The following is a 26,043-nucleotide window of genomic DNA, read 5'->3' as shown; positions in this document are numbered from 1 at the left end:
TGAAGGAAAAATTACATCACGTGTCATAATTGAGATTCAGAATCAATGGTCAATTAATCTCTAAAGTTAATTGTAGTGAGACTGATGTGTCTCGTTCACATAATTACAATGTCAGCCCTATTTGTGAGTATTCAATTAAATAATCTGGAAATAGCCAAGAGGCCTATGGTCACAGAATGATACGGTTAATGTGGGACTGAGAATAAGAAACAAATAACTTTTAGCTTATACTTATAGTAAAACAACTTTTTTACATTTAATTAACAAATTAAGACTGTGTCTATAGTCACTGTCACCTGTCTAAACAAATATGGTTGAGGTTCACCACTATTCAGATCTACAGATTGAGGCCTTTCGTTTCCTTTTTGTTTTTTCTAAAAGAAAAATATGGCGATCAGTTAGTCAGACATTTAACATTTTGTTCCAGAAAGTCATTTCAACAAATTAAAGCAACTACGCTACATCTTAAACATGAGGCAAATGATGCCTGATGGGTGACTGATGTTAAATTGAACCTCGTGTGTTTTAATTCGTACGCTCTAAGTTCCCTCACAAATTCGAGAGTAAAACTAAAAACATGAGTAATAAGAGTTGGTAGTTTAGCCAAGCACTATCTGATCTTGAAACGGTACCACTACCAGGACTCGTAGGACTTTCGTTTTCTGTTGGACCTGCGGAGTTTCAGAATTAGGAAAATCAAGTACCCCTTATTTCCCTAGTGCCCAGATTTACTCTGAGAATTTGTGTTCTTTGAGTTAATATTAATTAAACTAGGAAGTCCCAGTCCAAAACGATTAAACACGTAGAATGTAATTGTAAATGGGACAAGTAGAAATCTGAGATTTATAATTTCGTGTATAATATAGAAAATAATTGCGACATTATTAAACACTTCTTTAGTTCTTATATTGTTATACTTGAACTACAAGAGACTTCGACTGTTACGACTCTCTTAATGCACTCGGATCCAACAACACGCTAGAGATACGATGGATTGCAGCACACATCGGATTGTGGGGGAACGAAAAAGCAGATGATCTGGCCAAGCTTGGTACAACCAGTGAATCCACTTTGAAGTGTCCAATTCCACAATCCTACATCAAGCGTCAAATCGACAACAAAGTCAACAGACTGAATCAGGAAACTTGGTTAACTGACGGTCCCAGACACACCAAACTGACACTCGGCCACAAGCATGCCAAAATCATCAAAAACCTCAACACTACACTCAGCAAAAACAGACAAGATTACAGAACTGCAGTTCACCTCATCACGGGTCACTGCGGCTTAAACAAACACCTTCACACCATTTGCAAATCAAACACCAGTGCTTGTCCTATGTGCGGCGACGGAGAGGAAACTGTCTCACACTTCCTTGGACAGTGTCCAGCTATTGCCCAAATTAGAGGTCAATATTTCCAGGACTACTACCTCTCTGTCAATGACATATTCGACAACCAACACATCACCACAATTGTCAATTTCGCAAACCGCACCAAACGCTTAATTGTGCCGGAAGAGCTGGATCAGACCGGGGTGACTTAAAGTATTAGCTCATATGCTGTCTCGTCTCGTTTTACTTTTCCAAACCCAGCTGGCATTTAAGCGTATCATTTTGACTCATATATCATCTTACACCATCCTCCACCAATCACTCTGATTTCACCGGCAACCTTCCCCAAGGTTGCCACACCCCAGAGGTAGGCAGAGCATCTCAATGCTATCCTCTCGTGGGCTATCTTGGCCCAGCCTCTCTTAAAAAAAAAAAAAAAAAAATATTGTTATACTTGAAACTGAAAGAATTTTCATAATTTGTACTGCAGTAGCCTCGATCAGGCAAACCCCAGAGAAAATAAAGACAATTGTTTCAAGCAGCAGCTAATATTATCAACAGCTCTCGTTTGAGCTTCTCGAACATTATATTATCAATAGCCCCCTTCCTCATCTGTTCATCTGGGCCAGGGCTAGGCGGGAGTCCCTCAATGAGATCTATGACTTCTGAAAGTGAGAGAGGAGGGATATAACCGTGTAGTGGGTGCCAGGTCTGATCAGCAGATGTGAGGTTGGATCCTGAAGATGGTGAGGACACGTGGTCTTTATGATCGCACAACTGGTAGACCGGGGAGGGATCTCCTGTCTTGTTCGGCGTGAAGTTTGTCACTTCAAGATGAAAATAAGAAGGGGTGGTGTTATAGAGGGTAATTCCAGCAGGAGATAGGCAAGCAGAGGGATTTGTTGGGAGCCAAGATAATTCCCTCTGTTGTATCTCGGGGGAAAAGGTTTCGCTTTTAAGGGTAGGGGAAGATTCCAGAAATGAAGGGTCGATGTAAGAGGTCTGTTTGAAACAAGAGGAATTAGTGTTGACTGCTTTAGTAGAAGAACCATCTAAGTGGATAGCCATGTGTTTCTTCTTGGACGAGATATGACTGAAACTTTTGTCACAGTACTCGCATTTAAACGGCTTCTCCCCTGTGTGAGTCCTGAAATGCTGCTTCAAGTTACTTGACACGCTAAACGACTTGTCGCACCCACCAAAGGAACACTTGAACGGTTTGAAGCCTGTGTGAATCCTATTATGTCTCTTCAGGTTAGCCAAGTCTCCGAAGCCTTTGTTACAAACAGAACATTGGAAAGGTCTCTCGCCTGTGTGGGTCCTAATGTGGGTTCTTAGGTGATCTGGTTTGTGGAACGACTTATTGCATCCCTGGTAACTGCAAGTGAATCTCTTAGCCTGAGTTCTGAGGTGTTTAGGTGGAGGTGAAGAGGAGAGGAGCATCCGAGCAATTTGCATCCTCGACACGTCTGAGTTGTAATCATCAAACTGGGAGATAGAAACCGCGACATTGTATTTGTTGTTAACACTTTCATCATGATCCTTTGCAGACGTTATCATCTTTAACAAGAGTTGAACAAAAAGAAACTATTACAACGATGAATTGTTATTTTCACCATCTATTATTAAAGCTTTATACTTTTTTACTACAATTCTTGTCATGTTATTATTGGTTACAACCCACTCAGACGTTGGATCTTGATACAGAACTTTAACTTCAGGATTAGATCGTCAGGTTTCTCTGACGTTATGGCATGAGTTCCTGTTCGCTCCAGAACAACTAGGCTTGTTAGATTAGGTTGACAAGATCAGTAACCGGCTGATTAGATATGAGATCACCGGTATTTGGTGTAGAAACAGGGGTATTAGTTCAGATACAGGAGTGTTCGCTAATAAGAAACATGAGATTCCTGTTCCGGTTCGAAACTGTTCGGTCCTGATCAGGCCTATATTGCTGTTATCTTTATAGTCTCCTGTGATATGATATGGAGTCGAATCTATCCAGTTTGGTGATGTGAGAAGACGGCAGTGTCTAGTTACTCATGTCGAAGTCTTCATATATCTGTGTTAATATTTGCTCAGACTTTACAAAAGCCCAACAGGCAACAGCTAGCTAATTTCTTGAGTCAAGGCTCTTGTTTCGGTGTTACCTCGAGGCTTCATAACCAATAACTATCGAAGATTCGACGAAGAGAGAGGATGATGATTAATCACTCTACACTCGACTATCACGTGACTTGCTTGAACAGAGTGTGGAGAGGCTTGCATTAGTTATATATAAAAAACTAACTGTGGTTGCAGGAGGGTAGATCAGACAGTATTCCATCAATACACGTGACACCAGCTGGGCCTGACAACAAGAACCCTGTATTACAAGACACTGTGTACCCTCCTCCTGACTCCACCGTGGCTAGGCTTGGTGTGAGCAATCCCTCCGGTACACCAGGCTTCCCACACGGACCTGAAATAGGGACAATGTTATCAGGCAACTCATTGTATGTGATAACTGATTACTGAAGACTGTGATAATCGCCGAAATTAGGTAAGTTGTATGTTGTGAACATGAAGATATGTTCTCTAGTAAATAATAAATCATTCCTTGGCCTTGTTAATAATTACCTTATCGGACCTTATTTGGACGGACATTACATGAACGGACATAATTATGAACGGACATTAATATGAACGCTCGAAGGCATTCAAAACCATCAAAAATCCGAATTTTTTTGACTTTTTAAAATTTAAGCAAATGATTTTTAAATTCATTTTTTATACAGTAAGTAAGAAAAGCAGTCATTAAGCAGTAAAAATGTTAAAATATGTGTACATGATCAGTTTCTAATATCACATATCATCTTCATCAAATGGGTTTTCGTGCATGAAATAGTCCATGCTTAAAGCATCAGTGATTTCTAGCTTTATGGAAACCTTTTTTTATCAAACTACCCCGGTCCTGCATGTCAGTGTTAACTTTTACAAGCCATTCGGCGTGAAGTGGTTTTATCTTAGACAACTTATACTCTAGTAGCAGGGCATAGTTGAGTGTGCACTTCGATGTACACGATTTCTGACAACACAGGGTTGTTTGTTAGGTCATTCTAAACCAGAATCGTTTAGGTGGACAATTTGTTTCGCTAGAGACAACCCTACAGGGCAAATTTTCTAAATTACCCTCAGTCGCGTATACGGGATTTTCGTATTTCGGCTCCTAAAGGTCACAGAGACTTCATTTTTAGCGTAAAATTACCGCAGTGGCCACATTTATATACAACTTATTAATCAATGTATGGTCTAAAATTGTTTGTTCCCGAGATATCTGCAAAAACCTAATTTAAGCTCAGGCGTAGGCACCAATTTCATTAAATTTGTATCTCAGCTTCTGAAGGTCTTAGAGACTCAAACTTTGGCTTAAAATGACTGCAATACACATGTTTATATTGACACTATAAAGGTCACAAAGGTCCAAAATGCTTGCTTTTGGAAAAAATCCAGAAAAACTGATTTTCACTGGGGCGAGTGAAAAAATCTACTCTAGAAGCTAATTGAAATCGAGTGTGCAGTTTGGTGTCTACACATTTTCTAGAAACCAGGTCCTTTGTAAGTTCATTCTGGATCAGAATTGATAAGGTACGCAATTTCTATCAGTTATAGTTCCAACCCTAGGGGGGAAATTTCTCAATTACCCTCTGGCGCAAATATATGACTTTTGTATCTCGGCAGAACGTTGTAGGGGCCTCTCTTTTAGCTCAAACTAACTGCAAAAGCCACATTTACATACAAGCAATAGAGCAACATAGGGTTTATAGTGCTTAGCTTTGGAGATATTCATTAAAAACTGTTTTAACTTTCGTGCATCCTAAAATAGTAACATCAAACATGTTATTAATTTTGGAATCCTGGGCTAAAAAAGTCTTACAGACACTTTACTTGCAGAACAGCAAAATGTTCAGCATAAACACATTCAGATAATATTTATGGAGCAACACAATTAAGTTTCAGAAGCTCCTTCCAGCTATGAGCTATCTTATCTTATCCCCAAATGTATACATCTAACCATCTCTCTGGCTACTTCAAACTACTTCAATCCCCAAATTTATACATGAACATCTAACTATCTCGTTATAGCTACTACAAGTTGGGCTCTCTCCAGTACTGTTTGACTCTTATGGCCAATCAACTTCAATCCCACCTCATGAAGTAGAATCTACTTCTAGCTACCTTTAATTCTGCTACCTCTATGCCATGCCTATTCTACCCAGCTACCACCAGCACGTTATAATTTTAGCTCTTTCTAGCAACCTCTGAATGCTACCTCCTGCTCTATACAGGTACCACCAGTGGGCAGAAACCACCAATTCCAGCTCTTTTCACCTACTTCGGCTACATCTATTTAGCTACTACCGCAAGGCCCCCTGGCCCCTCCAACCTCTGCTCTTTCTAGCAAACTTAACTTAAGCTACCTCTTGCCTTTTATAGCACCGCCAGCAACAATTTATTCTGGCTCTTTCCGGCTGCCTCAGCTGCATTCAACAATTTCCAGCTCATTGAGGAAGAGGAAATCTGCTATTTCTAGCAACCTCTGAATGCTACTTCCTGCTCTATCTAGCTTCCACCAACATCCACTTATTGGTGTTAAGCTACCACTAGCACCTGCAAATTCTAGTCCTATCCAGCAAACTCAGACTACCTTATGCTATATCCAGATAACACAAGCACCCTCAAATTCTAGCTGGAGCCTGGAGGTAGCATGAATTATGTAAAAACAGATAGAATTTGAGAGTGCTCAACCAACTGAATATGGATGGATGTAGCCCGAAGTAGCTAAAATTTGTGGGTACCGTTTGCTAGTGTTAGCTGGATAGAGCAGAAAGTAGTCTGAGGTTGCTTAATAGGGATAAAATTTGCAAGTGCTGGCAATAGCTGAACAGAGTAGGAGTACGTCTGAGGTTGCTGGATAGGGCTAGAATTTGCAGGTGCTAGTGGCAAAATTTAAACAACAATTATTGGGTGTTGGTGGAAGCTAGATAAAGCAGGAAATAGCATTCAGAGATTGCTAGAAGGAGCTAGAGTGGAGGTAGCAGAATTGAAGGAAACTAGAAGTAGATTCTACTACATGAGGTTGGATTGGAGTTGATTAGCCATAATGGCCAAACAGTACTGGAGAGAGCCCAACTTGTGGTAAGACCGGGATCCCGGCTTAATCCCGATCCCTAATCCCGGTCTTAATCCCGGTCCTGGCACTTTTTCCCAGTCCCAGTCCCGGCCAAACAAGCGGTCCCGGTCGAGCCTTGGCTTTAACGAAATGGAAGCAACCAGGGAGATGGTCAGATGTATAAATTTGGGGATTGAAGTGGTTTGAAGTAGCCAGAGAGATGGTTAGATGTATATACATTTGGGGATACGATAAGATAGCTGGAAAGAGCTTCTGAAACTTAATTGTGTTGCTCCATAAACATTATCTGAATGTGTTCATGCTGAACATTTTGCTGTTCTGCAAGTAAAGTGTCTGTAAGACTTTTTTAGCCCAGGATACCAAAATTAATTACATGTTTGATGTTACTAATTTAGGATGCACGAAAGTTAAAACAGTTTTTAATGAATATCTCCAAAGCTAAGCACTATAAACCCTATGTTGCTTTATTGCTTGTATGCAAATGTGGCTTTTGCAGTTAGTTTGAGCTAAAAGAGAGGCCCCTACAACGTTCTGAAGCCGAGATACAAAAGTCATATATTTGCGCCAGAGGGTAATTTAGAAATTTCCCCCCTAGGGTTGGAACTACTGATAGAAATTGCGTACCTTATCAATTCTGATCCAGAATGACCTTACAAAGGACTTGGTTTCTAGAAAATTTGTAGACACTAAACTGCACACTCGATTTCAATTAGCTTCTAGAGTAGATTTTTTTCACTCGCCCCAGTGAAAATCAGTTTTTCTGGATTTTTTCCAAAAGCAAGCATTTTGGACCTTTATGACCTTTATAGTGTCAATATAAACATGTGTATTGCGGTCATTTTAAGTCAAAGTTTGAGTCTCTAAGACCTTCAGAAGCTGAGATACAAATTTAATGAAATTTGTGCCTACGCCTGAGCTTAAATTAGTTTTTTGCAGATATCTCGGGAACAAACAATTTTAGACCATACATTGATTAATAAGTTGTATATAAATGTGGCCACTGCGGTAATTTTACGCCAAAAATGAAGTCTCTATAAGCTTCAGGAGCCGAACTACGAAAATCCCGTATACGCGACTGAGGGTAATTTAGAAAATTTGCCCTGTAGGGTTGTCTCTAGCGAAACAAATTGTCCACCTAAACGATTCTGGTTTAGAATGACCTAACAAGCAACCCTGTGTTATCAGAAATCGTGTACATCGAAGTGCACACTCAACTATGCCCTGCTACTAGAGTATTAAGGTTAACCTTAACATCACGTGGAGCTTTCCTAGCACTGTTTCATTACCGCCCCTGAGTAATATGAGCTATAACAACGTCGGACAATGTCCTTGGCAACACGATTTACCGTAATATCTAGAGGCTGGAACAAGTTTGTCATGTTGGAACAAGTTTGTCATGTTGGCGGGGACTAGTTCATGAACTATGTTGTTGAGTGCCATAATTTCGTTGACTTTTTTCCGCCAAGTGACCCTTGAAAACATCATACACTACTACTAGTAGAGTTTTCTGTGCCTCCGGCAGACCAAGGAGAACCTTTCTGTCGTTAACTTACGGCACAATAAAGTTCTCAAAGTTGTCATATTCTGGACAAAAAGTTCGAAATGGAAAAATGTTTGACAAAATTTCAACGGACTTTAACTTGGACGGACATTAATTGAACGGACTTTATTTGAACGGACATTAAGATGAACGCTAGGGCCTCCAGCGTTCAAGTAATGTCCGTCCAAATAAGGTCCGATAAGGTAGTAAAGGAGCTAATTATAGTAATAGAACATACCACCGTGAACCCTGATCTGCTGAACAAGAGAGAAGCTATGAGTTGTCTTCTTGGGTATCTGATGGTGCATCCTCAATATACCGTCCTTACTGGACACTGGACCTGATAAAGAACACAATTCATTATTCAATCATTTACCTCACAAGCTACAGGAGCTGTTGCTAGGAGTAAGTGCTTAGTCCGAACACCGACTATATGACACGATATGTTTCTATAAGTATATATACCGTCCTTACTGCCACTGGACACTGGTGACTGGACCTGATCGTTAAAGTACACAATTCAAACATTTGCCTCACAAACCACAGGACGTTGCTAGGAGTAGGAGTATGACGTTTTGTAGGACGGGTTTCATTAGGAATCAGTGTTCAAAAATACCTCAATTTAATTTGATTTCAACTCCGTGAAGAGTGGTTAAATACGCTTTATGATGTGATGGCTGATGCTGCAATCCTCAGTTTTCAGCTATTACTTTTGAAATTCCACCAAAATACCAAATAACCACATATTTTACCGTACCCAGCCCATAACCCATCCTAAGATTTCCAGAGGGTAGATCCGAGTTGCTGATCGTATATTTACAGGTCATAACTCCGTCCACCATAGCCCCGTCTACTGCTCCTACCGCCACATTGGTTACTGGGGTTCTGGGGCGTTGGATCAGATCAATCTCCCTGGCAACCAATCAGCAGAGATACTGTCACAGCAACACAGCACGCAGTGAGTGTGACACTTCTGTATTATATTTTAATACATAGAGACTGAACAACGTCATAAGATTAAGATAAAGAACTCACCCCATTCCCTGACCCCTTGTAGGTCGCTTAGTTGCAGTGTAATTCTCACCATACTTATGACACACATACGCGGTCATACCCCCCATTCGACCAGTCAGAGAGAATCCAAAGGCGAGCCACAAGTCCGAGTAGCGAGGTAGGAGGTTATGTTCTGACCTGTTCCCTGATATCTGTATCTACGATGGAGAAGTGATCAGAAAGTATTGATGATTGATGGATGCGTCAAAAACAGATGCTTAACTTTAAACACTAAAGTGTAAAAATCACAATCTAATTTCTGATTTCTCATCGCACGCGGACTTTATCATGTACTACATAAGTACATAATAGATACTTCTAATAGTAATTTGTTGAGAACTAGAATATTACACCATGTACCGAAGTGGTACTAGCAGACTCAGCTTTGTACATCAGCAAGTAGCCACAATCAGCAGTGCAACCAGATGGTTCCGCTACACATTTCACTCCATCGTGGTTGCAGATCAGTTCGCCGAGTATCAGGGAGGGTAGCATAGTTTGATAAAACAAAAACCAGATAGACCCGGCCATTCTAAAAGAACTCGAGTAGAGAATAAAGTTAATTTTACCTGAGAGATAAATAACAAACTACATTAGTACAACATACAAATTCAGAGGACCGCGCGTCGATGATCAAGTGTACAATTGCAAATTGTTAAAATGATTACGTTTAAACGATCCCGTACTAGAATATGAAAAAAAGATCCGGCGGCTTAACAAATGAATGGTGATTAATTAAAATAGCATATGATGCTTGCGTGCAACACCGCCATCAATCATATAATATCATTACGGCTAAATGTATAACACTAACAGAGCATAAATGTACTGCTCAGCTTGAGCTATGCATATGGTTTGGACACTAGGCTAGATTACCTGTATACCATAAATAACATTTATCTATAGATAGGAGTTAGGACGTAGGAGTCTTATATGACATAAAAACCGAGAAAATATTCCCGATTCCAGGAGTGCTAGAATATTGTTGAAAAGTCTGATTAAAAACTAATCATGCAGAAGTTGACAATATTGGTAATACCAATGCTAAAGTAATAACGAGTTCATTTAGCTATAAAAACCTCATTAAAAGTATTTAATGGGATTTGGGCAACAACTCCTTCAGCTCAGTGTTAGAATGTAGTGACGAATTAGATTAGTTGCTATTTCTAATGCTCCCCGATCTCATAACAAACATAGCTCGCGTTGTTAGAGGTCAATATGCGATGCCAATAGTGGCGAGGTATTGTTGTGTACTCGGTCAGCTCAACAGCTAGGAACTAAAGATCTACAATTCCGAACTCTAGTGGTTAAGGTGTTTTATTAATCAACGAAATGTCCACACGTTCTAGAACTTGGTAGGTAATTAAATAACTGCAGTTTGGTATTATGCGGAACAGAGAGCAGTTGAATCTTAATTTAGTTGTCCCAGATGTTAATCTTCAGGGACAAAGTTAATGTGAGGAACATATTGTCCCACATCGAATTTCATCACGCATTAATTTGGTTTCAATTGTATTTGTAAGAATTGGTTAATTCTAAAAATATCAAAGTTCCAGACTGATTAATAATAATGTACCAGAGATTATTGTAGAGTGGATTATACAATTTTCTTTACTAATCTGTAACCAAGGACCTATTCGCAGAGTTAAGTTGTATCTTTTACGGTTTTTGCGGAAAGTCGTGTTAAAGGAGACAACCTTGTTACGTATTGAGGCACTGAGGCACTTGAGGCAGTACTTTGAGGCACTTGAGGCAGTACTTTGAGGCACTTGAGGCAGTACTTTGAGGCACTTGAGGCAGCACTTTGAGGCACTTGAGGCAGCACTTTGAGGCACTTGAGGCACCACTTTGAGGCCCTGAGGCACCACTTTGAGGCATTTGGGACAACATTTTGGGGCACTGCGGCACTCGAGGCGCCAATTTGCGGCACTCTCAAGTGTAAATATTTCCAAACATTGAAAACGTAATATTTAAATTTTAAACTACCCCATATTTATGCATCTTCAAGTTCAGCGGTGAAATGAATATCGTTCAACATTTGCCGTTAACTATTACATAATAGCAATACGCAGTAAGTAAGTTCTAATTTTGTAATGTTTATTTGTGGGTGTAGTTCACCTTGTACACGAATAAGACAATGGTTTTGAATATAGCGGTAAAGGAGTAATAAATAAAATAAGGCAAGTGAAGTCAAAGAATACAATATAATAATCACATCAATAATAAAAACATGGTATACTGTATAAACTATAGATACAATACGAAGTATGTAACACTTATAAATAGTTTATATTTGTTAGCACTTTGTCGAACACAAGAAATAACAAGTTTATATAATTAATTAAATAGAAGTATAATTTTAATTGATTGAATATACGGTACTGCCAAGTTAAAAATTTCTATCTGTCAGTAAGTTGCTACGATGAATTTGAAGTAACTTGAAGTTTTGGAAAGTATTATAACCAGTGAGCGAATGTTCTTAAAGATGTAACAAAAACAGCAAATTTAATCGAATGGTTGCTGGAGTGATACAGGGGGGGGGGGGGGGGGGGGGCAAAGTTAGTACCCATACGTTGGCCTTATCAGCTCGGTCACTGAGTGCAAAATTAAAATAATTCTTTCTGGTATAAAATACTACCAGTACCACCACTGGTCACCATCAGGGCACTGATGATTGGTATTGTTTTATACATATCATGATACGGATTGTATATAATGATGTGGAGGTATAAGACCCAACGTATGGTCACTGACTTTTGGCCCACCCTGTATATATTTATTATATATAGCATAATAATAATGATACATATGGGTCTGGGAAAACTAAAACATTCGGGACACTTAAGGAAGCCAAATCTCCAGTCAAGTTTTTATTGAAACTAACTTAATTAAAAGCCCTTTCAGAAATTTTACCCTGAATAAGTAAATGAATTTTCTATCATTTTAATTTTCTTCCCTAAAAGTAAAACCAGAAAGCCAGAATGTAAATGAATAATGAGTAAGAATTCCAACGTGTTACCATAGGTCTACTACAGTTATCAGCGGACAAATGCTGGTGCCTTGAAAAGGTGCCTCAAGACTTATCATTAGTGCCTCAAATTGGTGCCTCAACTGCCTCAACTGCCTCAATACGTATTGAGGCAGTGATATCTGTGTGGGATAGTGGTGGGTACTTTGGCTTCGCATGCAGTAGGTTAAGGTTCGATTCTGTTCACCACTAAACGAAAATATTGTTAGAAAGCGTTCAGATATATTTTAGTTTACTGCATGTGACAGAAATCTAGAAGATCAAAACGTATTATATATTATGTACTGTATTATGTATATTGTACCCGGCCATATATTATATAAATAATATTTATAAATTTAATTTGCGCGCACGTCACGTCACGCGCGTCACTGTAAAAAAAACCCAGCAGAGAATGTACTCGCGCGTTCCATTTCATAACTGGTTCCTGGATCAAGGACATAAAATGATTGCCAAAAATGTATCCTTATAATATAGATTTAAAATATCAAAATCACGTAGCCCTTTTAGAGAAACGTTGTTTGTTATTCTCAATCGATGAAATCATTCCAATCGATAAACTGGTACATTATTGAGATGACCTAACAGTTCTCGTTGAATCTCTTCACATTTCAAATGGTATACATGCTCGTTTGCTTGTAAAGGGGACATCTACTTAGGACGTCCGCCATAATTGCAGACTTTTTATACCACCTTCTCCCCCTGTACGGGTGTGTCCGAATTTACAAAACCATACGCATACATATATATCTATACACTAGATATCTATATCGTCTCGATTTATACATATATAGTAAGATATATATTCAAAATTTAAAATTTAGTTTTAACAAAAACACATTTATATTATATTTTAAACTTGACAAAATTCGCCCGGCAACGGGGAAGAAAAAACATTGAAAATCGACCAAAAACTGACCCTCTGGTAACACCAATTTCAGCTCACAAATGGAGTCGAAACCTCGCCATTTTTAGCAAGGTGTAAAAAGGGATAGGAATAGGATATGGCATTTTTAGAATTTTGATTAAGGCTTTAGATTTTCTATAATTAACGTCGGAAGTAAGGTGAAATATACGTTAGAATAATGGTGTTACTTTATCAAAGGTGTCATGCTTTATAAAACGTCATGATTAGCTCACATTTACGCTCAAGATTATTACTATTTATACCTTTGGTTGTGATTGATATCTTTTGATGCGGTAAAAAGTGTCGTTTAGGGAAACCGAATACTAACGACGTACATAACACTTCTTTCACTGGAAACGACTGACTATATTATAAATTCCTCTTGAAAACACTTCGACTGATTGATAGTTGGTTTTTTTGAGGGCTAAATAAGGTTCAAGAATCAATAACTTTATAGAACATCTATATCTCGTAGATTCGTTTTTCCATGTTGTTCACCAGAGTTAGGATAGTACATCATATGATTAATCAATGCCTGAGATTTAAATTAAATTAATTGAATTAGAAAATAGCAAGTACTCTGCCGAATTATCGACTAATCTAATAGCATATTAGCTGATCTTTATGTTTTTTACATTAAATATCATCACTACACCGTATAAATGACATTGATAACAATATAATAAAGATTGCAACTTACATATTCAAACTGGAAAGGGCGTTTTCGTGTCCTCTGTGCTGCAGTTTACCGACTACAGTCGCTGATACTATCCATAAAAGTAGAACCTGTTAGTGCAATGACATTCTAGGATAAAATTAGGGTTGAATATCTTGAAAGATTGCTCTGTCGCATCAGATAAGCATACATGTGCATTTTATATAATTATCTGTATTCTATTAGATACAACACATAAAATGTTACAATTTTCAGAATGTCAGAATACCCGAAAGTTTTGAATATTAATTGACATAATAAAGGTTTTCAATTATCAAGCCAAATGTGTGCAAAAAATTTGGAGTTCTTAGCTTAAAGCGTTCTCATTTTATGAAGACAATAGTGAAAAAGAGGGAGTGTCACGCCACGCCTACTGTAATTGGGCGTGGCTTACGAAACTTTCAGGAAATCTAAGTTTGACCCATATCTATAATCTCTGAAATTTTGGTGCAATTTGGAGACGAATTACGTGAGTTATTAAGAGGTTGCGTGTGGGTAGTCACTTATGGGCCACCCTGTATTATATTCGATTGAGGTGCCAAATTATGAATTTTGCTCATGCAGTATCATGGCAGTAATAAATAATTATAGTAATTCCAATAAATGAGACTTCGAAAATGATAAAATGATTAAAAAAAGTTGTATTAATGTATGAAATTGTAGAGAAGTAAAAGATTTACATACCGATAAGTTTTTAAATGATGACAGCTTCAACACTGCATTTCTGCATAAGCCGCTTTTTACAATAAATGTGAATAGTGAAAATACATCAAGAGCTCACGTCTTATACATTGTAAGACCTATAAAATTGGTGCTTTAAATAGGCAGATTACCTCAATAGTCGATACATTACAATAATCAACAATAACGTATTTGCTACCATAAGCTCACTTCCCTCACTTCTAAAGCGATGCTTCTATTCGGATTAGCAGTTCTAGTAGACTGTTAATTTGCAGCTTCCAAAAATTATCAATTAACAGTATTCATCAATTTATTCTATGCCGTTAATGAAAATAGCCAAAGTATAAAATAAATAAACAACTCGCTTTCGTAAGCTAAAATAAAAAACAAAAATGCCTTAAAACATCAGCTTTTTAAAATTATAAACTAACAACAATTAACAATTTATTATCGGCTGTTCATAAAAATTATTATAATAAACTACTCGCTTTCATGAGCTAATTTCTAAAACAAATTTCTAAAAACAGCTAATAAAAACTATCAATTAACAGCAATTACAAGTTTATTTCTACGGTGTTTACCCCGAATAAACAAATGATCAATACAGGGTGTTTCAAGACACGTGTTCAAATTTGAAATTATAATTTTCTATTTTACAAAAGAGCAAATTAAGTACCTGTCCCAAACCATCAGAAAAATCAAGTTTTGACCTCTTGACCCACTCAGGCCACTCCCTGGGGCCACGCCCATCCCAAAATAGCTAAAATCCAGGTAAAATCAAGACTGAGAATCTTTACCCCTGTATGGGATTTATGTTTCGTGGTATTTGAAACATGATTTGGTGATTAGATATGAAGAACCTGACCCAAACAATCAATTAAAAGGGGATTTGAAAACCGTGTCAAATCCCCTACAAATCCATACTAGAATCTTTACCCCTGTAGGGGATTTATGTTCCGGGGTATTTGGAACAGGTTTAGGGGTTTAAATAGTTAATACCTGTCCCAAACCATCAGAAAATCAAGTTTCGACCTCCCAACCCACTCAGGCCACTCCCAGTGGCCACGCCCATCCCAAAATAGCTGAAATCCAGGTAAAATCAAGATTGAAAATCTTTACCCCTGTAGGGGATTTATGTTCCGGGGTATTTAGAACAGGTTTAGGGGTTTAAATAGTTAGTACCTGTCCCAAACCATTAGAAAAATCAAGTTTCGACCTCTTGACCCACTCAGGCCACTCCCACTTCCCAGGAACAATGCACAACTATTTGTAGGGGATTTGAAAACCGTGTCAAATCCCCTACAAATCCAGACTGAGAATCTTTACCCCTGTTTATGTTCCGGGGTATTTGGAATATGTTTAGATGGTTAAATAGTTAGTGCCTGTCCCAAACTATCAGAAAAATCAAGTTTCGACCTCCCAACCCCCTCAGGCCACTCCCAGGGGCCACGCCCGTCCCAAAATAACTGAAATACAGGTAAAATCAAGACTAAGAATCCTTACCCCTGTATGGGATTTATGTTTCGTGGTATTTAGAACAGGTTTAGAGGTTTAAATAGTTAGTACCTGTCCCAAACCATTAGAAAAATCAAGTTTCGACCTCTTGACCCACTCAGGCCACTCCCACTTCCCAGGAACAATGCACAACTATTTGTAGGGGATTTGAAAACCGTGTCAAATCCCCTACAAATCCAGACTGAGAATCTTTACCCCTGTTTATGTTCCGGGGTATTTGGAATATGTTTAGATGGTTAAATAGTTAGTGCCTGTCCCAAACTATCAGAAAAATCACGTTTCGACCTCCCAACCCCCTCAGGCCACTCCCAGGGGCCACGCCCATCCCAAAATAGCTGAAATCCAGGTAAAATCAAGATTGAAAATCTTTACCCCTGTAGGGGATTTATGTTCCGGGGTATTTAGAACAGGTTTAGGGGTTTAAATAGTTAGTACCTGTCCCAAACCATTAGAAAAATCAAGTTTCGACCTCTTGACCCACTCAGGCCACTCCCACTTCCCAGGAACAATGCACAACTATTTGTAGGGGATTTGAAAACCGTGTCAAATCCCCTACAAATCCAGACTGAGAATCTTTACCCCTGTTTATGTTCCGGGGTATTTGGAATATGTTTAGATGGTTAAATAGTTAGTGCCTGTCCCAAACTATCAGAAAAATCAAGTTTCGACCTCCCAACCCCCTCAGGCCACTCCCAGGGGCCACGCCCGTCCCAAAATAACTGAAATACAGGTAAAATCAAGACTAAGAATCCTTACCCCTGTATGGGATTTATGTTTCGTGGTATTTGGAACATGGTTTGGTGATTAGATATGAAGAACCTGACTCAAACAATCAGAAAAACCAAGTTTCGACCTCTTGACCTACTCAGGCCACTTCCAGGAACAATGCACAACTATTTGTAGGGGATTTAAAAACCGTGTCAAATCCCCTACAAATCCAGACTGAGAATCTTTACCCCTGTAGGGGATTTATGATCCAGGGTATTTGGAACATTTTTAGGTGGTTAAATAGTTAGTACCTGACCCAAACCGTCAGAAAAATCAAGTTTCGACCTCTCAACCCACTCAGGCCCCCTCCCAGGGGCCACGCCAATGCCAAAATAGTTTAAATCCAGGTTAAATCAAGACTAAAAATCTTTACCCCTGTAGGGGATTTATGTTCCAGGGTATTTTGAACATATTCAGGTGGTTAAATAGTTAGTACTACCTGACCCAAACCATCAGAAAAATTTAGTTTTGATCTACCACCCCACTCAGGCCACTCCCAGGGGCCACGCCCATCCCAAAATAACTAAAATCCAGGTCAAATCAAGATTGAAAATCTTTAGGGGATTTATGTTCCGGGGTATTCGGAACATGATATGGTGGTTAAAAATAGTTAGTACCTGACCCAAACAATCAGAAAAACCAAGTTTCGACCTCTTGACCCACTCAGGCCACTCCCAGGGGCCACGCCCATCCCAAAATAGCTTGAAATCCAGGTAAAATCAGGACTGAGAATCTTTACCCCTGTAAGGGATTTATGTTCCGGGTTATTTGGAATATGTTTAGGTGGAATATGTTTAGGTGGTTACGTAAATAGTTAGTACCTCTCCCAAACTATCAGAAAAATCAAGTTTCGACCTCTCAAGCCACTCAGGCCACTCCCAGGGGCCACGCCCATCCCAAAATAGCTGAAATCCAGGTCAAATCAGGACTGAGACTCTTTACCCCTGTAGGGGATTTATGTTCCAGGGTATTTGGAACATTTTTAGGTGGTTAAATATTTAGTACCTGTCCCAAACCATCACAAAAATCAAGTTTCGACCTCTCAACCCACTCTAGCCACTCCCAGGGGCCACACCCCGCCCACCCAAAATAGCTGAAATCCAGGTAAAATCAAGATTGAAAATATTTACCCCTGTAGGGGATTAATGTTCCGGGGTATTATTTTTGGTATGACTTACTATCACCACTCATTCGAGGAATATGTTGAATCAAAGAATATTCATATTCATTTTTTCGAATGAAGGTTCATTATCGCATTTATTTGATAGTTTAGATAATCAAGTCGAGCCAAATTTTATAGAATTGTATTTGGCCATTCAAATTACGTTTGATCCAAAAAAAATGAGAGTTGTAGCTTCTCAGATGACCGAGATACGAGGCATAACGAGTTTATTCATTACGTGTGATCATGTGATTGGGTGACCCAGTTAAATTGCAAGGGAACCCAATTAGTAGTTTTATAGACCACATTTAATTTATTAACTTATCATACTTAGTATTTATTTTTTTGGTGACTGTATCACCTAGTTTTAACATTTGATAATTGTACAGTTTATTGACGACACATTGTGTTATGTATTGTATATTTGATATATATTGTTGATATATATTGTATTTGAATAAATGGTTAATTATATATTGTTCAGGTTTTGATGGGAAACTAGTGTATGACTTGTCCAACAATAACGCAAGCACATAACATAACATGGTGTCAGAAGTTAGAGGATTTTTCGAATGTACCCAGTATGAAAATGACCAGCCTTTCGACCAGTGGGTAGAAGAATTTGAAGACTCAATGCTTGCAAATTTTGGGGAAATAGACGACAGGCGAAAGAAAGCCATTTTGATGCAGCTGTGTGGGGGAGCCGTGAAAAAATTTGTATCAAGCCTAAGCAATGAAGCGAAAGCTTCATACAAGTTGATCAAGGTCGAGATCATCAATAAATTTAGACATACTGCAAACGAGACGGTAGAAAGACACATTTTTAACACAATGGACCAGGAAGAAGAGGAAACCATTGAAGCATTTCAAATGAGGCTTCGAATGCAGGCTAAGAAATGCAACTACACGATCCCGCCAAGAGAAATAGAAATCGATCTAGAAGGTGGAGAGAAGAAAAAGATCAAACTTGAAGCAGAGGACATATCAGAGAGCCTCATCAGAGACAGGATCGTAGTAGGAGTGTCTAACCGAGCCACGAAAACAAGGCTTCTTAGAGAACACAACCTCACACTGGAAACTGCAGTCAAAATTGTTAAAACCCAGGAGATGGCAGACAAGAGGATTCAAACACTGCTAGCTACAACTAACGCCAGCATAAATGCCATCGGGAGGAAAAGACCCAGACCTCAAAACGAACCATCAAAACCTCAAGTTAACAAGAGATACAAACCGCAAAACTCACAAGGAAAATGTGGTTATTGTGGGAACCAACACCAGTTTGGAAACCCTGAGCACTGCCCAGCGTATCGACGGACATGTTCAAAATGTGGAATGAAGAACCATTTCGCCAAGGTTTGCAGATCTAAAAGAAAGATCGACATGATCCACCAAGATTTTTGCGACCCTTCCGAAGAAGATCTAGATGCAGTGATGAACGAAGACGACAAAGATGACAGCATCTACACCTCGGAACTCAACATTGGTGCTATCTCGGTAAGTCAACGAGCAGTTGAAGAAATCAAATGTAGGGAATGGACTGAGCAAATTCTTTTAAATGGTAGAAAAACTCTTTGCAAAATTGATACTGGTGCTGAATGCAATGTTATCTCTAGTGTAGTGTTAAAATCGATTGTATCAAACCCCAAAATTAGAGATACTAGTATTAGATTAAAAGCTTATGGAGGAACTGGAATAACCTTTTTAGGTACTATATTGCTTAATTGTGAGATAAACGGTAATAAGCACAGAGCTGAATTTCATGTTGTACCATTTCTAGCCAGATCTATTCTAGGTTTAGAATCATTGATCAGACTCAATCTCATTAACCCGTTTGCGAGTGTACCACCGACCACAACCAGCTCGTCTAATCCAGTTCACACTAACCCCACAACACCTCATCACAGACCTTCACATCAATTTCAGGTTGATATTCTCTCTGGTAGACAAAGTCTAAGGGAGAAGAAAGAAGCAACACCCAAGACAAAGTCCCAACACGAAGATAAGATACGAGACCTGATGAAAGATCACGAAGATGTTTTCAAAGAAGACACGATTGGCTGCCTGTCAAACGTAAAATCGAAGATCAAGTTGAAAGACGGTGCACAACCAGTTCAACATGCGGCAAGAAAGCTAGCCTTCTCGATCCACACCGAAGTCCAAGAGGAACTGGAGAGGATGCTGAAGCTTGGAGTGATAACGAAAGTTGACGAACCCACAGATTGGGTGAACTCGATGGTGGTTGTAAAACAACCAGAGAAGCTAAGAATATGTCTTGACCCCACGGATCTGAACAGATGGGTCATGAGAGAACACCACCATTTGCCTACCCCAGAAGAAACGTTATCAAAGATAACAAATGCAAAATGTTTCAGCAAACTAGACCTCAAAAGTGGATATTGGCAGCTCCCCCTCGAAGAGAAATCCAGCAAGCTGACCACGTTCAACACTCCATTTGGAAGGTACCGATACCTTCGTCTTCCTTTCGGACTGAACAGCGCAAATGAAATATTCCAGAAGAGAATGACAGAAAAATTCGAAGGTTTCCCAGGCGTGTTGATAATATTTGATGATATCCTCGTATTCTCTAACACCTTCGAAGAGCACACGGCCAGGCTTGGAGCTGTGTTAGAACGATGCAGCCAAGTAGGAATAAGGTTGAACAAAAAGAAGTGCAAATTCCTGTGTGACGAGGTGAAGTATATCGGACACATTATCACACCGGAAGGACTCAAACCCGACCCAGAGAAGATTGTCGCGATAACTCAGATGCCTGCACCAGCAGACAAAAAAGGAATCCAGAGATTCCTGGGCATGGTAACGTATCTGGCCCGATATATTCCAAACCTCAGTGAAAAGACACACCACTTGAGGACCATGCTCCACAAAGACAAAGTATTCTGCTGGAATTTCGAGCAACAGAAGGCATTTGACGATCTCAAGAAGGACCTTACAGATGATACAGCTCTGGCACATTATGATGTCACTAAACCCGTTGAGATACACACAGATGCATGCCAAGCTGGTTTGGGAGCCTGTCTCTTACAGCAAGGAAAACCAGTAGCATATGCTTCAAGATCACTGACTGAAACAGAGAAGCGGTATGCAAATATTGAAAAGGAGCTACTATCAGTTGTATTTGGCTTAGAGAGGTTCAACCAATACGTGTATGGGAAACACGTGCAGGTATATACAGACCACAAGCCTCTGACTCCGATATCCATGAAACCAATTCATGCAAACCCAGCCAGATGCCAGCGCCTCCTGCTCAGACTACAGAAGTATGACTACAAGCTATCCTACAAACCAGGTAAAGATCACGTCATACCAGACACCCTTAGTCGTGCCACAGTTCCAATTTCCACTCACGACACTGTTTTAGAGCGAGAATGTGATCTTAATGTACACATGATTGTAGAGACTGTAAAGAGTTCGATGCAAATGAAACATAAACTTAAAATAGAAACGGCTAGAGATCCTTGTTTAGCTAAAATCACTGAATATATCACCAATGGGTGGCCAGATGACACACGGCAATGTGATCCAAATGTTACTCCGTATTGGTCAATGAAAGACCAACTGTCAGTTTTTGACGACTTAGTTCTGTTTGATGATAGAATTGTAATTCCAAAGGTTTTGCAAAATAATATTCTGAGAAAGTTGCATGACACACACCAGGGTCGTGTTAGATGTAAAGCTTTAGCTAGAAAGGGAGTATATTGGAGAAATATTAATTCAGATATCGACAATATGGTCGACAAATGTACTGAGTGTCTAAGTACACGGAAGCTTCCGATGAAAGTTGAACTCAAATCGCATAGTGTTCCATTGAGACCATTTGAGAAAGTAGGAGCAGATATTGTTACTGTTATGGGTCGGAAATATCAAGTTGTCATAGATTACTTTACCAAATGGATAGAAGTTAGCGAGTTATCTAGAAATCCGACGTCTGACCAACTTATTTCACATTCTAAGTCTATATTTGCCCGTTTTGGTATTCCTGATATAGCTTTTTCAGACAGAGAACCAATATACGCGTCGGTGGTAATGAGGAAGTTTTGTGAGAAATATGATATCGATAAGTGTTTTAGTTCCGCACGATACAGTCAATCTAATGGGCAGATTGAACGAGCTATTGGGCACGTTAAGAACATTATTACACGATGTAAAGGTAATTTAGATAATGTTAATATGTGTTTACTAGACTATAGAGCGACTCCATTGAGCCCTCAATTGGGAAGCCCCCATAATCTATTAATGGGAAGAGATGTTAAGACAAATTTGCCATATTTACAAAGCTCATTGGTAACTGAGAGAGACTGCAAAAACCGTAAATTATTACTCGATAGACAAGCAGCAAGTGCTCAATATTATAATAGAAATGCTACTAAATCTTTTGATATGTGTAACCCGGGTGATATAGTGATTTACAAAGACGGGAAATCTGACAAGACTTGGCGCCAAGCCAAAGTTGTGTCTGTTGACCGCAAATTTCGCTCATACACCCTTCTGAACAGTGTTGGAAATGTTATCACGAGAAACAGATCCATGGTAATCCAGGATAAAACTGGTAGAGGATTCTCGGCTTCTCATGATAAGTTCTTCGATACTCTTCAGACCCCCAGCCCACTGGAAGTACCAAAAAGTTGTGACCCCCGACTGATTCCAAAACCCATACTAGCGCCAAAGGCACAAACAGAAACTCCCAAACCAAACCCCTGCAGCACCCCAGCCAAATTAAAGAAGACCATTACTGTCCCTGTTACAAAATCTAATATGCCACCCGCGATAGCTAAGGAGTACAAACTTAGGTTATATGCCGAGAGGCATAATACTCAGCCGGTAACGTTGAGACGGTCTGAAGATTAGCGGGGAAGGCTGCCAAATAGTTTCTTTTTATAAGTGTAGAGTTAGATACGGTTAAAGAATCTAGTATACGGATGTTTTTATATTTATTACCATTAAACGAGACAATTTTAAGTAAATTCAGTTTTTAGTTTTTCCAGATTTTTAATTTATTTTAAATTATTTTGATTCCTCAACATTGTGTGTGCGAATAGATGTGAGAACAAAGAGATTTTGGAAAGGAGATGGAAGGCGCGAGCGCCTAACGCACTATTCCTGTGAAATTGTTGAAGGACGTAGGCACTTGCGCAGAGATAGCGCGCGCACGCGCATAGCGTGTGACGTGTCTTTATTTCGTTAGTTCCCAAAGAGGGAGATGTTATGTATTGTATATTTGATATATATTGTTGATATATATTGTATTTGAATAAATGGTTAATTATATATTGTTCAGGTTTTGATGGGAAACTAGTGTATGACTTGTCCAACAATAACGCAAGCACATAACATAACACATTGACTGAATGTTATTTTATATTCTAATTTATATTCTAGATATTTTATTTATTTTTCAACAGACGACAACTTCCTGTTTTTTTCTTCTATATTAGTTACTCATATCTCTTGTACAGACTGTTTTACAAGGACATTGACAGATGGTACTCACATTAGGCATTCATTATTGCATCTAAATTATTTCACTTGCATTAGGTTTAGAAATTTATTCTCTGGTTAACAGATTTCAAATGTTTAATTAATTTTTAGTATGACAGTAAGGTATATAAGAAGTTATTTAATTTTGCTTGGGCTATTATATTGACTATTGAGGTTTAATGATGATATGGAATTTGAATTCTATATAAATTTACACTATGTGGTTGGGGCATTTTGCATAGTAAATATGGTTACTACTCATATATATCATATTATTTGATTGGTATTCGATTTCTGATTATTTCTTAGGAATATGATTATTATATCTCAATTTGGCTTTAGGTAGGGTGCCCCGCTAAAAGAACTGGATTCTTCCAGGAAGCATCCCGTGCACAGACCTTGGTCTACATATATATTAAATTATTAACCATTCATTCTGTATGTGCACGAAAATTTATTTCAATTAAGGTGTCCTATCACACAATCACCCAATCAATTTTGTTAACGAGATACATAAAATGCTTGATAACTTCGTCATTTCAAATCCGTTTGGCCTCTTTTTTTTAGATCAGATGCAGCAACTAATTATCTACAGTAATCTGAAATAAATGGGCGTTTAGCATGTCCGGAAAGAATAATATAGGTGATTTAATATTGTGTGGGCGTAAAATATTCAAATTTTCGAACATTGGCGACGGAATCCTCAAATGAGTAGCTGTTACAGCATGCCATCTGCAAAGTTACAGGTCCAAAATATGAAACACGGTGGTGGTATAATACCCAACGTAACTTGTGCCACCTACCCAGGAACATAAATCTCATACAGGGATAAAGATTCCCAGTCTTGATTTGACCTGGATTTCAGTACCTTTGGGTGGGCGTGGCTCCTGGGAGTGGCCTGAGTGGATCAAGCGGTAGGAATTTGGTTTTTCTGATGGTTTGAGGCAGGTACTTCCTATTTAACCACTAAAACATGTTCCAAATACCAGGGAACAGAAATCTCTATAAGTGTGAAATCCCCTACAAATCCCCTACAAAAATCGAGGAAACGTGCTCTCATTTAGTGACATCTGCATTACAATGTGCAACGAAACAATTACTATCAAACTAAATATACGGTGTGAGCATTGAAGCTTTATGCTATGAGCGGCAACAAAAAGAGATGCGACCGAAACGTATCAGAGCATATTTGATATGAGACTAAAATTGGCGCAACTAAAAATTTGGTTAAATCTCCATATTGCGATTTCGAAGTGCGCGGCGTAGCGCGTACTTTGAAATCCAAATAAAAATTATTTTGGATTGAAATATTGGACAACAAAATTACAGCATAAGACAAATCTTAAGTAAAAAAATGTGATAAACAATATTGCTCTATCCAGAGCCCTTGCGCTTGCAGTAGCGCGCGCCCGCCTCACGGCGGTAAAAAGGGCTCTAGCCATGAACACACCCAACGATTTTGGCACCACTGTACAGTGGTGCCAAAAATTACCCTTTTCTTGACTTGTGAAACAAGCGCGCCCGCAGCGGCGCGAAAGCACATGGTTAGGTGAATAAACAATATGCTGTAAAAAAATTTCGTCAAAAATTTTAAGAACACGATGCCCCGCCCAATTTTCTGAGGTGATAATTTTGGGACTTTGACGGGCTATAACTTTCGCTAGGAACAGCCATTTGCCCAAAACTTGGTACCAAACGACTTTCCTCAATGAGACCTTTCCAATGATGTATAATATGTTGGGTTTTGAGACATAAAATGTTCATCCGCAAGTTGACGCTTTTAGTACTTTGTACTTGTAGCGCGATGCGTTACTGTGCCGCGCCGCGCACTCAATGAGGCTTCTCACAGCGACTGGAGCTAGATCGGCGAAATGCGCTACTGTGCCGCGCCGAGCTGCCATGAATTGACATCGTCAATTAAACTTTGACAAACCATAATTCGCCACCAATCAAGTCAAATTTTAATTTTAAAATATCAAAAGAAAGTAAAAGATTTTGCCAACACGAAAGGGGACTCCTGCCAATTATGTTTAATTATGAATAGGGGTCGGGGTGCACCATAAAAATAAACTTGCTCGGATTTAAAAAATTTTTGTACCATTGTTTTCTATACTAGAGACTGTGAGAATTTTCACAATACCAAATTTGTCAAAACTTTTTAAAAAAATCAGTGAGTTTCGCCTAGGTGCCATATTTGATGGTGCGCGGCTTTTGGAGCAAAATTAGCTGTAAAAGTCGCGTAATTTGACCAAATTTGACCAAATTCGTTGATTTTTGTCGTATTATTTGGATATATCTTCAGTTCCTTGAATGAGATCATTCTGAAAATTGGCGACGACCTTTTAATAGGGCTTTCACAACTGTCCGAAAAATTAAGTAGATATCGGAGTTGATATAATGATCAAAATGGGGCAAAATACGCTGCTTTTAGCTGTAACATAATGTTTGATGGTTGGATATGCTGGCCGAAATTAGCACTAAAAAACCATCCTACAGTCGGCACGCGCGGCTCACTGTCGATGGCGCACTACCTATAATATGAATTTGGTAAATCACCTTAATATGTTTTTTAAAACAATGCTTTAGGTGCATTACTTGTAGCTATTAATCTCTTGAACACAAATATAAAGTTTTATCAAGATTGGATGAAAATTGGCTGAGTTATGATCAAA

General features: G+C 38.9%; 2 protein-coding genes and 1 long non-coding RNA gene across 3 annotated transcripts; 1 reads left to right on the top strand and 2 right to left on the bottom strand.

The window, feature by feature from the left end:
* Window positions 1–254: 254 nt before the first annotated feature.
* On the bottom strand, window positions 255–9,686 carry LOC134816655 (uncharacterized). The gene is made up of 6 exons (XM_063825596.1): window positions 9,460–9,686; window positions 9,082–9,257; window positions 8,804–8,931; window positions 8,285–8,386; window positions 3,624–3,794; window positions 255–671 (listed from the first exon to the last, which is right to left on the bottom strand). The coding sequence occupies exons 1-6, from the start codon at window positions 9,628–9,630 to the stop codon at window positions 550–552; spliced, it is 870 nt and encodes a 289-aa protein (XP_063681666.1). The 5' UTR covers window positions 9,631–9,686; the 3' UTR covers window positions 255–549.
* Window positions 9,687–11,284: 1,598 nt separating this feature from the next.
* LOC134817033 (uncharacterized) lies at window positions 11,285–13,835 on the bottom strand. Its single transcript, XR_010160462.1, has 2 exons — window positions 13,735–13,835; window positions 11,285–13,569 (listed from the first exon to the last, which is right to left on the bottom strand). It is a non-coding gene; the product is annotated as an uncharacterized LOC134817033 (long non-coding RNA).
* A 4,523-nt stretch (window positions 13,836–18,358) lies between these two features.
* On the top strand, window positions 18,359–22,717 carry LOC134816768 (uncharacterized). The gene is made up of 2 exons (XM_063825761.1): window positions 18,359–19,369; window positions 21,891–22,717. Exons 1-2 carry the CDS (start codon window positions 18,419–18,421, stop codon window positions 21,918–21,920), a joined length of 981 nt encoding a protein of 326 aa, XP_063681831.1. The 5' UTR covers window positions 18,359–18,418; the 3' UTR covers window positions 21,921–22,717.
* Window positions 22,718–26,043: the final 3,326 nt, after the last annotated feature.

The sequence above is a fragment of the Bolinopsis microptera genome, chromosome 6 (assembly GCF_026151205.1).
Source record: "Bolinopsis microptera isolate Bmic1 chromosome 6, MBARI_Bmic_1.0, whole genome shotgun sequence".
NCBI lineage: Eukaryota > Metazoa > Ctenophora > Tentaculata > Lobata > Bolinopsidae > Bolinopsis > Bolinopsis microptera.
This window is presented reverse-complemented; position numbering and strand designations above follow the sequence as displayed.

What these genes read in the sequence shown, in the direction of transcription:
- LOC134816655 (XM_063825596.1), bottom strand. Translation starts at nt 9,630, where the DNA reads ATGGCCGGGTCTATCTGGTTTTTGTTTTATCAAACTATGCTACCCTCC. An exon ending in AGTCTGCTAGTACCACTTCG is followed by an intron (nt 9,258 to 9,459) that starts GTACATGGTGTA and finishes TCTCCATCGTAG; the next exon opens with ATACAGATATCAGGGAACAG. An exon ending in ACAAGGGGTCAGGGAATGGG is followed by an intron (nt 8,932 to 9,081) that starts GTGAGTTCTTTA and finishes CCAACGCCCCAG; the next exon opens with AACCCCAGTAACCAATGTGG.
- LOC134816768 (XM_063825761.1), top strand. Translation starts at nt 18,419, where the DNA reads ATGGTGTCAGAAGTTAGAGGATTTTTCGAATGTACCCAGTATGAAAAT. An exon ending in TCAACATTGGTGCTATCTCG is followed by an intron (nt 19,370 to 21,890) that starts GTAAGTCAACGA and finishes TAGCTTTTTCAG; the next exon opens with ACAGAGAACCAATATACGCG.